At 42.0% G+C, this 16,879-nt stretch overlaps 1 protein-coding gene across 3 annotated transcripts in view; it reads left to right on the forward strand.

The window, feature by feature from the left end:
• The window catches only part of OBSCN (obscurin, cytoskeletal calmodulin and titin-interacting RhoGEF), a 154,722-nt gene that overhangs the window by 99,816 nt on the left and 38,027 nt on the right, over positions 1–16,879 (forward strand). For all 3 annotated transcript variants that reach the window (XM_061474398.1, XM_061474400.1, XM_061474399.1), the window contains 10 exons: positions 1,596–1,865; positions 2,670–2,936; positions 3,784–4,050; positions 4,368–4,634; positions 5,302–5,574; positions 9,008–9,274; positions 11,264–11,536; positions 12,217–12,489; positions 14,253–14,540; positions 15,972–16,244. In XM_061474398.1, the coding sequence (XP_061330382.1) occupies positions 1,596–1,865; positions 2,670–2,936; positions 3,784–4,050; positions 4,368–4,634; positions 5,302–5,574; positions 9,008–9,274; positions 11,264–11,536; positions 12,217–12,489; positions 14,253–14,540; positions 15,972–16,244 (2,718 nt within the window). The remainder of the gene's footprint in view (positions 1–1,595; positions 1,866–2,669; positions 2,937–3,783; positions 4,051–4,367; positions 4,635–5,301; positions 5,575–9,007; positions 9,275–11,263; positions 11,537–12,216; positions 12,490–14,252; positions 14,541–15,971; positions 16,245–16,879) is intronic.

The following is a 16,879-nucleotide window of genomic DNA, read 5'->3' on the forward strand; positions in this document are numbered from 1 at the left end:
TCCATGCAGCCTTCTCTTCTCCAAGCTGAACAGCCCCAACTTCCTCAGCCTATCTTCATACGGGAGGTGCTCCAGTCCCCTGATCATCCTCGTGGCCCTTCTCTGGACTTGTTCCAACAGTTCCATGTCCTTTTTATGTTGAGGACACCAGAACTGCACACAATACTCCAGGTGAGGTCTCACAAGAGCAGAGTAAAGGGGCAGGATCACCTCCTTCGACCTGCTGGTCACACTCCTTTTGATGCAGCCCAGGATGCTGTTGGCGTTCTGGGCTGCAAGCACACACTGAAGCCGGCTCATGTTCATTTTCTTATCGACCACCACCCCGAAGTCCTCCTCCGCAGGGCTGCTCTGAATCTCTTCTCTGCCCAACCTGTAGCTGTGCCTGGGATTGCTCCGACCCAGGTGTAGGACCTTGCACTTGGCATGGTTAAACTTCATGAGGTTGGCATCAGCCCACCTCACAAGTGTGTCAAGGTCCCTCTGGATGGCATTCCTTCCCTCCAGCGTATCAACCAAACCACACAGCTTGGTGTCATTGGCAAGCTTTCTGAGGGCACACTCAATCCCACCGTCCATGTCAGCGACAAAGATGTTGAACAAGACCAGTCCCAACATTGATCCCTGAGGGTCACCACTCTTTACTGGTCTCCAGCTGGACATTGAGCCATTGACCACAATTCTTTGTGTGAGGCCATCCAGCCAGTTCTTTATCCACCGAGTGGTCCATCCATCAAATTGATGTCTCTCCAATTTAGAGACAAGGATGTCATGTGGGACAGTGTCGAACGCTTTGTACAAGTCCAGGTAGATGACGTCAACTGCTCTACCCCTGTCCATCAGTTCTGTAGCCCCATCATAGAAGGCCACCAAATTGGTCAGGCAGGATTTCCCCTTAGTGAAGCCATGCTGGCTGTCACCAAACACCTTGTTGATTTTCATGTGCTTTAGCATGCCTTCCAGGAGAATCTGCTCCAAGATTTTGCCAGGCACAGAGGTGAGACTGACTGGTCTGTAATTCCCCGGGTCATCCATTTTCCCCTTCTTGAAAATGGGGGTTATATTTCCCTTTTCCCAGTCATCGGGAACATGATTAAGCAATCTGGCAGCCAGACATTGTCTTATGCCCAAACTGAATCATGTAGATCTCAGACACAAGAGTGATTTCAAAGGGATAAGAACTGGGTCAGTTATCTCTAGAGATCTGAAATGAGTCTTTATTCAATGATTCTGTGGTTTAATGTTAATGTCACCCACTAAAATCTGTTTACACTCTTTTCACAATACATAGGTTGCATTATAAATATGTATTTTATATTTATTATGCGCACAATGCAGTAGAACATGCATATTCTATAGACTATCATATATATGTGTGTAATATATACACACACATGCATTATGCATCTGTAAGAATGTAACATGTTACTACATATCCGTGTAAGTACATTTCCATTTCTATGCATTTAGTGCTTAGTGCTTTGTGGTTTTCTTTCAAATAATATAGTACTGCCAAGAAAGAGCATAACAAAATGTTTAACCTAAGAAGCATCACTTGAAAGTAGATATCAAACTCTGTTGACCTTTCCATAAAGAACCAGCAGCCACCATAGTGGAGATGCTGAAGGATGTCACTTCGCGTGAAGGAGAAGACGCAGTGTTTGAATGCAGGCTGTCCCGGGAAACAACTCAAGAGGCCCAGTGGTTCCTGGGAGATGTTCCCCTGCAGTCCAATGAAATGAATGAGATCAGAGTCCAAGGAACACGTCACACTTTGATCCTGAGGAAGGTGACACTAGAAGACTGTGGGCCCATCAGTTTCAAAGTGGGGCAGCATACCTCAACAGCACAGCTAACAGTCCAAGGTGAGGAACCCTCCTAGGAAGAGGGGCTGAGCAGGTACTCATAAGCACTGTCAACATAACTTTAGTTTCTGGAGAGGTGCATTTGGGAGGAGAGGTCTTGGATATTTTGGGAGATTCTGATAACCTAATTTAGGCATTAAACAGTCAGAGATATTCATCTGAGACAGTCATTTCAGTCCTTCTTATAGTCCATGGAGTAAAGCAAACATCCTTGGAAGACCTTCCAAGTTATCCTGAAACAAGCAGCTGAGATATGTTAGAATCTAAAGAATGTCAAGAATGTCACTGAATTAATCTCCTACTTATTGTGGGTTTAGATCATACTTACTCCAAAACCCATGTGAAAACTCTGAAAAACCTTTCCATTAAGTTATGTAGAATGTTTTGAAAGATGAGCCATGTCAGTATCTTATGTTGTTTTCTCCTTTTTAATCTGGTTCAAAATGTAACTATAGAATCACAGAATGGTTTGGGTTGGAAGGGACCTTAAAGACCATGAAGTTCCAATCTCCTTGCCACGAGCAGGGGCACCTTCCACTAGAGCAGGTTGTTCCAAGCCCTGTCCAACTTGGCCTTGAACACTGCCAGGGATGGGGCAGCCACAGCTTCTCTGGGCAACCTGTGCCAGGGCCTCACCACCCTCATAGTGAAGAATTTCTTCCTACCCTCTCTACCCTCTTTCAGTTTAAAGCCATTCCACCTTGTCCTATCACTACTTGCTCTTACAAATAGGTACCCAGTTCTGATGTGGGGACAATGCTGGATTAAGCGGTTGCAGCAGTGTTGGTATCCTCTTCCCCACAGTTGCTGCAGTCACGTTTGTGAAGGCACTCCACAGCTTGGAGCTACAGGAGGGTGGCACAGCTCAGTTGTCCTGTGAAGTGTCCAAGCCTGATGTCCCAGTGGAGTGGAAGAAAGGCACATCAGTGATCCGCTCCAGCCAGAAGTGCAGCATCAAGCAGGAGGGGAATGTGCACACACTAGTCATTCATGATTTGAACCATGCAGACTCAGGGGAGTATAGCTGCCACACAGCTGATGGGAAGACTACTGCCAGGCTGGAGGTTAAAGGTATGTTTTCCTCTTTGCTCAGCGGTGGTGAGAGATGTGTATGTCTGTTTTTGGAGCTCTGTGCTACAAAACAGACATTGAGGCAGTGGAGCAAATGCAGTAGAGGCCACCAAGTTTATCAGGGGGCTGCACATGATATATAAGGAGAGGACAGGGCATCTGGGTTTGTTCAGTCCAGGGAAGAGAAGGTTGAGGGGGGACCTAGTTGCTGTTGTTTATGGCTTCCTAATAGGGGTCTACAGAGGAGAGAGACAGATTTTCCTTGCTCAGAAAACAGATGAGAGGCAACAAGTTCAAGAGAAATCCAGACTGGGGAAAAAAACCCAACCTTTCACAATGAAGGGGTGGTCAGACTGTGGAACTGGGATCCACAGGGGTGGAGGAATCCATGGAAGACCACTGAAGGCCCTGTCAGCCTTAATTATTTCGGAATTCATCCCTAGCTTCATGATCTGAAGCCTTAAGTTTGCAGTTATGTATTCTTTGTGTGCTTTCATCCTGTTCCATTGTTATATTTTGGGGAGGAAAAACCATCTGGGCTTCAGAAATTATTACTGAAGTTATTTGGGAATTCTTTGTGAAAAGAAGCCTAAACTTCAGGGGAAGAAATGCAGCTCCTGTAGAACTGAAATATTTCATGCTGGTTAACTCTTCTCCCTCCTCCTCCTTTCTCTGGCTTAATGCTGACAGTAGCAGGGATGCCTCAATCTCCTTAGGTAAATGCAACCAGAATTGTGCATGAACTTAATGAATGGCATTATCAGTACCTTAAAAGTAAAACATTCCTCTGTTTTTTCTTCACCTGTTTTGTTTTTTTTTTTCTCTTTGCACCATCTCTCCTTTCAAGCCCTGCCTGTGCTTTTCAAACGCTGGCTGAAAAACGAGGAGGTGGAAGAAGGTGGTACAGTCATGCTACACTGTGAGCTGACAAAACCCAATGCACCCGTGGAGTGGAGGAAAGGAGATAGGGTGCTGCAGTCAAGTGACAAGTATGAGATCCGGCAAGAGGGGACACGTGTTGAGCTCATCATCTATGATGCTGAGGCTCAGGATGCTGGCGATTATACATGCGACTCAGGGGATCAGCAGACCACTGCATCATTGCAAGTCAAAGGTAGGAAATGTTGTGATTGTTACTGTTGTGCCCCTACCTGCTCACACTGAAAACTGTGGGTTTGCCCATGTGAACCTCCTTAGAGGTCCTGTGACCTATGGCAATCCTTTATGGAGCAGCAGTGGACACCCTTATAATATCAGCAGCTGATCCCATGAGTGTCTGGCTATGGCACAGCTTAAAATCCTGCTCTGAGCTTGACATTACCAACAGGCAAATTGTGGTTCAGAAAGAGGGGAACTGTGAAGCTGGAGAAGTTGTAAGCAAGTTTCTCACCTCTGAGCAGTGTTACTAATGAAGCTGCTTCTCTACTACAGTACTACCTGTGCTGTTTAACGAAGAGCTGAAAAACGTAGAGTCTGAAGAAGGGGGAACAGCTGTCTTACGCTGTGAGATCTCCAAGCCTGATGCCCCTGTTGAGTGGAGAAAAGGAGGGGTGGTCATTCAGCCCAGTGACAAGTATGAGATGAAGCTGAAAGGCAGAATTGCTGAGCTGATCATCCATGGTGTAGAGCCTGATGACTGTGGGGATTATACCTGTAGCACTGGATACGAGATCACTACAGCTTCTGTGTATGTGCAAGGTAAGGTGAAATGTGGTGGAAATGTTCTGATTTTGCTGTCTGGATTTCTTGTTCCAAAATCTTTGACAGTAACTGGCCAAACTTGTCTCAGATGCAAAGAGTTGGCAGTCCTTTCCTTTCCTGATTTCAGTGATGATATAAACTCTTACCTCCAGGCTGAGGTTGGACCAACCTCAAGTTAAAATAGTTCAAAGTACTGACCGTACCATGTACCATAGTAGATGGTGGTACTGCTGAAAAACTATTTGCTCGAGCAGTGGTCATAAAAAGTCATGGAATTATTATTATTACTGATTACAGCTTCTATCACTGATATTCTTAGTACTCTTTTAAAGTACTGCAAGTAAATATTTAAATCTTGAGCTACCTCTCTGCCTCCAACCTCATACAATGTCAATGCAGATGGTTGCAGATGATCATGGAGTGGATTTTCCTCCCAATGAAACAGTGTTTGCAGACACACACGCTGCGCTTGCAAGAAGGTGAAGAATGGAAGGTGGTTTCTAAATCCTTTAAAGAAAGTTTTAGCTCCTTTTTTCCCTGGAACAGGATTACAAGTTTAATTCTTCCAGATAACTTGCACTGTTGCTTGGGCTAGTCTGCTGGAAGCAACATTATGTTTATGTTTTTGTTTTCCTTTGGCACCTTCTCTTGCTCTGTTATACAGAAGAAGCAGCAGTCATAGTTTCTGGTTTAAAGAACACAGACGTCTTTGTGGGTGAGTCAGCCACGTTCACCTGTGAGCTCTCGCACCCGGGCGTGAAGAACGTGCAGTGGTGGCTCGATGGATCTCCCCTTCACAACAACTTTGTGACTGAAATCTCTGAGCAGGACGGGATAATCCACACTTTAACCCTAAATGATGTGGCGTGCCATGACTCCGGCACTGTCACCTTCAGAGCTGGGTCCCTTATATCTACAGCTAAATTATTAGTCAAAGGTATTTCATAGAGAGAAACACATGGCCACCTCTGGACTTGCTCAGTGCACTAGTGCTTCTGCCTTCCAGGCTACCCTTACCAAATCCCTTAATAGTTCTTCTGTGTCCTGCAACCCTCTGCTTCTGCAAGTCACCCATACTTATGCCAGAAGTCTTAGAGGTACAACCACATCGATTTTTATAGTGGTTCAGGCGAGGAAGGGTTGCAGGATCAGGGCTGCTGCTTTCACCTGACTTCTAAGTAGAGATGAACATAAATCACTGTGATAACACCTGATTTCTTTTATTCCCCCTGCAACTGTTTCTCTAATACCACAAATATTATGTAGCTGGAAGTTCACAAAATTACCACTGTGCTGCTCCGTGACTAGGCTCCTGGTGCTGTGCTCAGCATGGTCCTAAAACAAGGCTGTTATATTGATGGCTCCAGAGCTCTTCTTGGAAAACAAAGAGTATAGGACATTGTGGTAACACTGATAAAATGAGCCTTGTTTGCTGACTGCCAGAATAGTAATGGTCATCATTGCACTAGTAAAGCTTTCTGGTCTGTTGGATAAATATTCTTCTCATTTGGTAAGGGTAGCCACAAGCTGCAAATAACACTGAGCTCCAGACTTGACAAAGCAAGCTCCTTCACATCCAGTCCTTTTATAGCCATCAGGAAAAGGTTTTATTTTTCAGACAAAAGTAATACTTATTCCTAGCTTGGAAAATGGATTTATATATAATGGAGATATGAAGGGTTAAGAGTTCTTTATTGGAATCTACACCAATGCTATGACTGTCTGTCCTGGTTTTGGACTACCGTAATATGGTAGACCATAATTTGGTCTACCATAATATGAATGATCCACAGCATGGGATTGTACTTGGTGGTTGATGTTTCCTTCTCTGTATATGCCCTCTATACTTAGCTGTCAGATAAAATGCCAAATTCACTTCTTCCTAATAACAGAATGAAGCAGCAGCAACATAGAGTGCAAACCCCACACATCCCATGTCCATTTGTATCAATTTCGAATTTCACATTTTCAGAGACAGAACCTGGTTCTGAGCTATCCAGGCAAAGAACTCCACTGGGCTTAAAACATAAATTAAAAATAAATGCATCATTAGGTATCGTTAGGGCTCCTGAGAAGTTTTCATTTCACAGAATCACAGCATTATTGATGTTGGAAATGACTTCTGAATGTCATTTAGGCCAATCCCATAGTTCATGCAAGTACTCGTATGTGGATATTTTGTACTTCTATTTAAGCAGGATTGCATTAATGTAAACATGAATCACAGTAGTATGTGACTATAAATGGATAAGAATGTGAAAGATACTTAAATAACAACCCAGTTACACTGTGCTCAGTAACACCTGAATTAATAGGAAAGTAAAATTTGTGTTTGTGTTAACAGCCAATTTAATGCACTTTATTTTGTCCTGAAGTTTAAAAGTAGATCTGTCTTTGACTGACCTAGGTATATTCCAGTCTGTCTAGCTATCCATGCCTTTTTCTTCATCAAGGAACAAGCTGTTTTTCTCTCTACTTCATGTGCCCCATTCTCCTGGTGTAAAGCATACTTATAACTGGATGTATTCTATCGTGAGACCTCATGACAGCTTTCCCTATTGGGCCTTCACAATATCATCGCCTTACAACTGCATTCATTCAGTAGCACAGCATGATGGCATCTTCATGTGTGGGTGGGGAAAATGGAAAAGGTTGAAGGAGCTGCCGCTGCCTTCTGACCCTTTTGGGCAGTGTGGGAATTGCAGGCTCCAGTGTACATGCCGGCTTCCAAATCCCAAAGAGCTTTCTGCCATTCTGCATCAGTGAACCACCTGGGTCTTAGTCTAGTGGTGGCAAAGAGAATGGGACAATGGAACCAGGACACCTTCCTTCTCCAAGACCACAGGTGACATTTGCTGTGAGGAGCACATCTGCATCTTATGAAAGGAGATGGTATTTTACTCCCCAGCTGCACGGATACCTCCTGGCTCCTTCAGTCCTGGTGTAATCAAAACATACCCACAATCTGCCACTGATACCTCATTTCCATGAACACAAACGGCAGAAAAGTGGCAGAGGAAGCATTAGGGAGCAGGATCAAACCTTGCAGCAAGTTTACAAAAGACATTTGCAACACCATCTTTGCTTCCCAAAGTCTGCTAGTAGCATCCCAAATCCTCAGCCTGATGCATCAGTCTCAAGAGGAGCATTCCAGACAGAGGTCCGGTATAGTTTATTATAGCTGCTTATGATCAGAACAACTATTTGAAAGATAAGGATGTAGATCAGGTTTCTCTGTCATCTTTTTATGACCCATTATAGCCCTATCAATTTGGAGGCCAAGTTGACATAGGTTCCTGAGAAGGATGTTGCAAGGAGAATTCTGTTTTCATATTTCCCTGAGATTTTTCTCTTAGCATATGTATTGTAGTTGTATGTGGATGGTTCAGTTTGATTTCTCAGGAGGAACTCCTTGGGTGCTTTCACAATATTTTGAGGTTAGATATATCTGCTGTGCCCTACAGCTACCTCCCAAGAAGCAGAACTAGTATTTTAAGAGAAAGACTGCATGCTTAAAAGCAGCCTCATGGATCTCACCTTTTCAGAGGAGCTGCATATCCTGCTGCTTTTGGCATTTTATAGGCTCTCTGGGATTGAAATGGTTTATGCCACAACTCTACTTTCAGCTGCTGTAAATAAAATTGTATTACTTTTTCCCCAAACTATGTCTCTGCTGCAGAGGAACACATGGTTAACCAAAGCAATAAGTACCCGTCTCCTGAAGTGCTCTTTTTTGTTACAGTTGTCTTGGATCTTTGCTCTTCATGCTGCCAGTGACTCCTGATATATAGCCAGCACAGGGCAGGAATGAGTATTTGCATTTGAGTACTGCATTTCTTTCCAGTGAGTGGTTGTAGTTTGCTCCTACACAGGGCCTCCAGTAGAGTTTGTGGCATTTTCCTATTGCTATGTGAGGTTGAGAGTTGCAGGAACCATTCACAGCAGCCCATTCATTGCAGTCCTCTGTCTCACACATGAGCTCCTGCCACATTCTGGGAAGCAGAAGTGTTTCACATACAGTGCTTCCCGTCTAGAGGATTTCAGCAATGGTGGGAGAAAAAATAAGGGAACTCAGCTGATGTTATGCACAGAAGTTCATATTCAGGACTGTTAAAGCACAAGCCTTAGTTGTTGGTGGCCCATTTTCCAGTGTGATTGTTATATTCTAATGTACCAGTTTTGCTTCAATCCTGCTTGAGGCTGACACAAGCACAGACTAAACTGCTAATCCCCAGTGTGCCCAGTCAGCTTCCTGCTTGCACTGTCATTCTGCTTGCTCCTCACAGGCTCTGTGCTTGTCAAAAACCATTAAGTTGCAATTTCCATGAGGATCCACTAATGCATGTCCTTCCTGACGTGTTGGTTAACAGATCCAACCATTGAAGTGGTCAGTCCCATGCAGGATATAACTGTTGATGAAGATGGCACAGCAGAGTTCATATGCCAATATTCTAGGCCAGTACACGCCATATGGAAGAAAAATGATCAGGAAATACATGCAGATGGGCAGCGAGTGATTATCGATCAGGACTGGAATGTAAGCATGCTAAAAATTAAACCTACGGTACCAGAAGACACTGGCATCTATTCATGTGAAGCTGAAGGCATTAAAGTGATGGCTACACTTGATGTTCAAGGTGAGGTCTTCCAGCCAAAGAGGAAGACTATCATGGGTTCCAAATAAAAGAGGTGGAAAAATCATGTCAGCACCTCTCAATAAGTGACACATAAGACACCTGCTCTTTGGTGTCCACTCCAGTACTGGTAACAGTGATGAAAGCTGGGAGTCAATAGGAACTGAACATGAAACTGCAGCATTTGACTGAAGCTTAGCTCTAATTAACACTCACTACAGCAGTTGCACATTATGCCTCTTCTACAATGAACTGGAACATCAGTTCAATGGGATGTGTCCTGCTGAATTATTGCAAAATCACAGATTAATGTTGGTCCAAAAGAATGATCAGAGTACTTTTTGCTGTTCCAGAGTGCCCTTTACACACAGTAATGGGTAGTGTGTACACTCATTTTCTTTTCAATTAAGCTAAAGTAGCTTAATATTTTACTCATTTCAAATACTGATCACTCAGGAATTACCTTCCTTCTCACTTGGCATCAACATTTGTGAGGGCCCTGAGAAACAGTAAATAAAAATACTAACAATAAGATAATGGTTTTATATATTTATTGTTTTTTCTTTCCCTGCTGTTTATGGAATAATTAGTTTTGTTCAGCAGGTGGGTCAATGTAACCAATGAAGCAATATTTTTTATTTCATTTCTGAATATTTGTGACAATTATTCATTCTTCTTGCTTAACCAGAGTTGTTAGTACAGAAGAGAAGAGTACTGTTTATTATAATATTTTCTACATTGACAGGCACTTTTCATTTTAGGAATTTTAACAGATGTTAATGAATGTAATCTAAAAGCATCCCAGAGGAGGCAGGATTTACAATTTGCTGCTTTTTGTGATTAGGGAAACCAGCACTCAAAAAGTGCACAAATAAGCAGCTTAGATTTGTTTTAAAAAGCTTATACTTCCTTCAAGGATTTACAAACCCCTCATTGCTATCCATAACTATTATTATTATAAAATACAGATTTTTTAAAAATAATTAATGATTTTTTTTCCTATTAAATAAATTGTTCAGGTTTTTTTTTTCTTTCCTTTTTGATTAGAATAATTTCACATAATAATTACAGAAATCTAAAAAGGAATGTCTCAGGGCACTGGTTTATATCATAGATCATGCTGACCATTGTATGGCATTGGTATTTGTGTAAACTGTATTTACTCAAGCGTGTGTTCCCACTGTTGTGCATGTGTTTGTCCATGTAGCTGGTCTGACATAAATGATATCGGCATGCACCAGCCCACATTTAATTTTGTATCAGTCTGATAGAAATGACAACCAATGCATGCAAATGGTTATGGAGATACATGCATGTCTCTGACCACACAATTCACTACACACGCATGTGAAAATGAACCTAATACATTATCACAGAGCCTTTGTAATAATTCAGAAATCTACCATGCAAAATACTGTTAATACAGGTTTTAGCTTCCTGTGAGTTTCCTAGAGGCAGACTTGTTAATGCAGATTACCATCACTATGGCTTAGCCAGCTGTAATATTCTTTCATACTTGCTTTGCAAGAAAGGTAGAAAGATTTCATCATGAGCTGTCAGTGGATTGAAATATCCCCAGTTATGATGAGTATTGTGCTCCCTGGCACATATGTGGGAAGTGTTTCCTACTGTGGGACAGAAAGTTTGATTATACTTCATCTTCCTGAGCTATCCATTCCTATTGACTATTGGCCTGATTCATATAAATACCACCCTTTTGTTCTTCACTTGTAAAAACAGAAGTCAGGTTTCAGGTGGAAGCCTAGATTAAATACTAGACATTCTAAAGGTTTATCATTAAGATGCCTTTAAATACAGTACTGTGTTAGAGAGTGTTTGAAATCAGTAATTAAACCTACAAGCACAGGTTATCACATCTACATCCTTTCTGTCAGCTTTCCAGCAGTGGGAGTCATCCAGTGCTCCAAGGCTTGTTAAATTCAAATATGCATGGCCAAACAATTAATACCGTTCATTGTCCTTCTTTGCTAGCTAAGAACAGCATTGTCCAGGGCTTGGAGAATGTGGAAACTGTGGAAGGAGGGGAAGCCCTGTTTGAATGCTATCTTTCCAAGCCTGAGTGCTACAATTACAACTGGTTGATTGATGATGAACCTGCCAAAACTACAGAAAACACTGAAATGGTTTACTTTGAAAATGGGCTCAGGCATCTTCTGCTGCTGAAGAACCTAACTCCCCGGGACAGTTGCAGGGTGACTTTTATGTGCAGCGACGCAGTGACCTCAGCCTTCCTGACAGTGAAAGGTAACTGAAGTGTTCATGCACAGGGAATCTTAATTTCCAGTTGGAAAGAGCAAATGAAACAGGAAAACATGATGAGTAGCAGAGAGGAAAAACTGCATTTATTACTTGCTTCTTACCTAAATCTTCTTCCCACACAATACATAGATGATGTTTTACAATTTCCTTTTTTTCCCCTTGTTCCAAATGCTATGACATAGATATAAGCAGCATCAGCTGGTCATGAGTTAGCAGCAAAGGACTGCCTTACAGTTGTCATTATTCTGTTGAGTTGGGTTGTGTTTGTAAGTACTTGAGGACTTTAAAGGTGAAAGTTATATCAGTAACAACATTATCTCTGCATGATTGTCTTCTGTGCCATTACTGGAGACCCCTGTGGAGATTAGAATCCCTTCAGAGTACAAGAACAGCCATCCTTAGTCATAGCATAGTATCTTCATTGTGGTTTTCTACTGCTTGGGAAGGAAATACATTGCTAGGTTGGGTTTTGCTCCTGTAAATTTTGGGAAGTTTCAGTCCCCAGTGATACCTTCTGTCCTAGTCATACCTACATAACCTCTCTTTAAATGATACATTGGTTTTCAAGGCCTGACTGTCCAGAGCTTCAGCATAAATATTCACAAAATCTCTTGCTTTTATTTGTTTCTCTAACTGAGGGCTTGATCACCTGTTTTTATCTGCAGAATGGCGCCTACAGATCTTGCAGCCTCTCACAGATGTAGAAGTCCCTCTGGGGGAGAAAGCTACATTTAGTTGCGTTCTAAGTGAAGCTGTGCCAGTTACTGAAGTTGCCTGGTACAGTAATGATGTAGAGATCCAGTCAGATGAGGACTGGGAGGTACAAGCAGATGGAAACAAATACAAACTTGTTCTGAAAAATGCCCAACCGCATCATTCTGGAGAGGTGACTTTTGCTTCGAGGGAAGCAATTGCATCAGCCAAATTATCTGTGATAGGTGAGTGTCTGTTGTTCAAGACCAATGGCGCTTGAAATCTCAGACTTTATTGAGCTACAACATTGATTTTTCTAATCTTTCTGCTGATTCTTTAATCTTTGCCTTGCATCCTCAGCTAGTGTTCTTAGTCAGAGAAGATGCTGCTGGGTAACTTGTTCTTTGACCAGAAGTAGTCCACCTCATCAGAAGAAAATTACATCAGGCTATAGTGTTGGTAAAGATGTTCACCAACTTTCTTTAGCTGCGGTCTTTTGTAAAATGTAGAGTCTGATGGAAATCAATTTACTCAGTTTGTCACCCTCAGCGAGGGATCTGAACTAGAGCACATGTGGAAAAACTATCCAGAAGGCAGAGAACCCCTTGAAATATGCTAATCTTAGCAAGTGAAGGACAACTAGTTTTCCAGATTAATGAGCTGCATATTAAAGTCTTCATGTGGGTGAGAGTCATTAAACATGTACTTTATACTTCAGAGATATAAGAGTTAATAGCTCTTGAAGTACTTCACAATTAAAAAAAAAATGATAGTTCCCTAATTCCATCATGGTGCAGTTTATACCGATGATTCATCCATGTCCATTCCTGCACCCACAGTCTGGCTGTTTCCCATGGTGGTATAGGTGGGTCATCCTCCAGTGGTCACTCCAGCACAGCTCCAGCGATAGTTGTAAGACAATTGCAATGTGTTTTAGCTGCACACTGCAGCTGAGATGCTCAAGAGCCACTGACTGACCATCCATTCTTTAAATCATTATGGGTAGTCCTTCTGTCCAAAGATTTCTGAGACTTGAGAGGTCTCTGGTATATTCCAGTCATTTCAACAAAAAAAAAAACAAAACAAAAAAAAACAAAAAAAACCCAACCAACCAACCAAACAAACAAACAAAAAAGGATTGCTGACAGATTTAAAGCAGTGTTGTTTTATTTTGGACACCACCATTTAGGAGCTGCAAAATACTCCCTTCACAAATTCCTCCTGTTGACACTTTTTCTGTATGAAATTTGGCAAAAAATACAGAAAAAGAACCTTTTATGTTATGTTTGTGGTGTCCAGAATTTAAGAACTTGCTGTTGACCTTACTTGCTGTTAACTTCTTGGATTGGTACATTGAGGCAGGTTACTTACTTGGTAAATGCCTTGAACTTGGAGACCGAAAGAATTATTCTGTCTTCTAAGCCAAAGCATAAATTAAGTGAGGAACATTTTCCAGTGTACTGAGTATGACCATCAGTAGCCAGTCTAGTAGGACAGCAGACCATTCCCATTATGTATTTATTTGTTAGTGCCTGATGCTGTGACTTATATAGCAAGTACACAGAAATTGAGTGACTTGCTATTAAGTTACTCTGTAGTCAAATAATAACTTGAATTCCATTAAGGCCAAACATGAAATTAATATGATCAAGGCCCAAATGTAATTGAAGTTTTCAGCTAAATTCCTTGATAATATGGACAGGATAGGGTTATCTTTATTTTGAGCTAGGTGGGACAAAGCATCAGGAAAAATTCACAATATGTGACATTAAGTATGTGAGATGACAGCTGGAAAATGGATGTTTGTCATTAGCAACGTAGATCAAAGGAAAACTCAGTCGTGCACATGTATGTCTCATGGTTATGGGCATGTACCCACTCAATTTTACAATAAGACAAATACTGACTGTTTGCTTCCTTCTCATTGCCTGTAGAAGGCTCTTGGTTGTTTCAGTATAAAGCATTATTGCTCATGTCATATATTTCGGGACTTCTGTTGTGCCTTCAGCCCACCCCGATCCACCTGAAGAACCAGAAGTTTTAAGTAAGAACAGCCACTCTGTAACTCTGTCTTGGTACAAGCCGTTGAGCGATGGTGGTTGTGACATCCTAGGCTACAATGTGGAGAAGAAAATCCCAGGTATTGGCTGGCAGTCATGCAGCAAGGGCATTATTCAGAACACGGAGTTTATGGTGGACAATCTCACCCCAGGTGAACCCTACAGATTCCGCGTTTCAGCTATAAACAAAGTTGGGGCCAGTGAGCCGGTGCACTTCCCTCAGATGGTGCAGCTAGGTGAGAACAGAGAGATGCACCCATGGAGGACTGCAAGTGGCTGTAGACCTTGTGTTTTGCATGGCATGCCTGCTTCATCCATTCCAGGCATCTCCTGGAAGAGTTCAGTCTGCAACATCTTTCAGTGCTTTGCTACCAACACAATAGAGGAGAAAGAGCTTGGAAAAATTGTTCTGGGCTGCCATGAACAAAACCGGCTGCGTTATTAGTAATCAACACTTATTTTCTCCAACCTGCAACAGGCTGTCTGCATCCATATGTTGCCTGGTCTTTTCAGGTGGAGTTAGGATGGTATGAGTCAAAAGGAGCATGTTGGGATGCATTCAGGGGTACCAAGACCCTGGTACAAAAGCTGTGGGTGTACAGTGTTGACTTCTTCACCCATCTTTCTCTTTTGTTTTATTATTTGTGTATCTTTTTCAATAACTCCCACAAAGAAATGATGGAGGATGCAGTTCTGCGGTCTGTTGGTGGAACTCTGGAAGCCACAGTGGGACAGAGAACCACTTCCTCAATCTTTCTTTTCCTGCAACTCTTTCTGTGATAACAGAGTGCACAAAAAATTCCTCAAACTGAGAATAATAATAAATAAATATTTTTCTTAAGGCTCAGACAATGACGTTTTCACAATATGACAGCTGCCAGTGCTGTACCCTGATAAATCTGTGTATGCTGACTGCCTACAAAAAACCCAAAGCATTTTCAGCAGCGGCCCCCCTCACACTGGTGAAATGTGCAAAGGGGCAGATCACACTCAGGAGTGTGCTGCTTTTGGTAATTTATCTGTGTACTTTACATCCCAGGCCACATCTCCACATTTCATGCATTTGTCTTGACTTCATTCTGAGTATCACAGTTGTGCAAGCAGCATGCCGCTGGCAGGCCTCCTTCCAAAGGACAAAAGATATAGAGAGAATTTTTAAATTGTTTATGCTTTTTGAGAATTTTTACTCTTCCTAAGCTAGTGTAATTTCTTTTTATTACTTTTTATTTTCAAGAGTGGGATGAATGCTTTTAATAATGTCTTTTTTAATTCTTTTTTATTGTTTCTTTATTGTCTTCAGAACTGCTTCACTTCTAAACTTTAAGATCTTCTAGAATCTGTAGAACTGCTTGAATACTGGTGATGGGTAAATGAAGATCAGCAAATAAACACAGGAATGCGAAAAATGCAACCAATTTGCATGTATATATTTAAATGGAGCTGGTTTACCCGCTGGGCAATCTTGTAAAGTTATGTCGCTGTTATCTTTGGAAGTGCAAATTTTGAACGTTACCATATTTTTTTTTTCTCCTTTTGGTTGTCTACAAGAACTAAAGAATCTATAAATGGAGGATGGGGTGCTTGGATATTTTATAGAGTGATCTTGAGTGTCTTAAGGCCAAATTACTGTATGTTCTTTCTGCTAATTTATTTTTTTGTAATTACAGAGCCTCCAGTTACAGTCACCCATCCTTTAGTGGGAGGATCAGTCTCAGAAGGAGAGGCGGCTCGCTTGGAGTGCAAATTATCAAGTGAAACTGAAATGAAAGTTACATGGTTCAAAGGAAAAGAACAAATACGAGCTGGGGGGAGATATGAGATCCTCTCTGATGGGAAAAAGCAGATACTCATTATTCATGCATTTAAACCTGAAGACCAGGACACATATACCTGCATGGTTTCTCCAGAAGTCAAATCTGTTGCCACCTTGTGTCTTGATGGTATGGAGCATGCATTTCTGTGATGTTAAATAGTTCTGTTTACAGACATCCCAGGGCATCTCCACAGCTTGGACTGGAATTAGTTTTCTTTTACAAGCTGTGATAGCAGTCCACAAAGAATTGTTGTCTTTCTGTTCAGTATTGCCCAGTACATTTCTGAATCTACTTGGATAAGATTTTACTGAGTCATATATTGAAGTTGCAAGGCAGTTGTTTCTACATGGGTTTCTGGTGTCGTTTGACACCAGGGTATTCTGCCTGGCCTTCAGATGCCATTTCAGAAAGTGAGGGCTCTTTTGTATATTCTGCATGGTATCTGCCAGCCCCCTGTCCTAGGTATCCCAAATGCCTTTGGCTCATAGTGCTTAGGAAGCTGAATTTTGCCCCTGTGGTGGGATTTAGTGGCCTACACACAAGCATCTGGTGCCACTGAGGCACTTCAGGATATCACCCTTGGCCTCCATCTCTTTCTCCAAAGGAACCTAGAGCACCCATGGGTCCTGTGTTGTATCTAACAGCCACACATGGATGTCTCAGAAGCCTGGAACATCTCAAAAAGCACTGGGCACTATGCAGTAACAAGTCAGTGTGTCCCGGGGAGTGAGTTACAACCTTCAGACTTAGACACACCTGAA

This window comes from Pezoporus flaviventris, unplaced genomic scaffold (genome assembly GCF_033815535.1).
Source record: "Pezoporus flaviventris isolate CSIRO_AGI_PZ_B2104156 unplaced genomic scaffold, CSIRO_AGI_Pfla_v1 ptg000079l, whole genome shotgun sequence".
In the NCBI taxonomy this organism is placed as follows: Eukaryota; Metazoa; Chordata; class Aves; order Psittaciformes; family Psittacidae; genus Pezoporus; species Pezoporus flaviventris.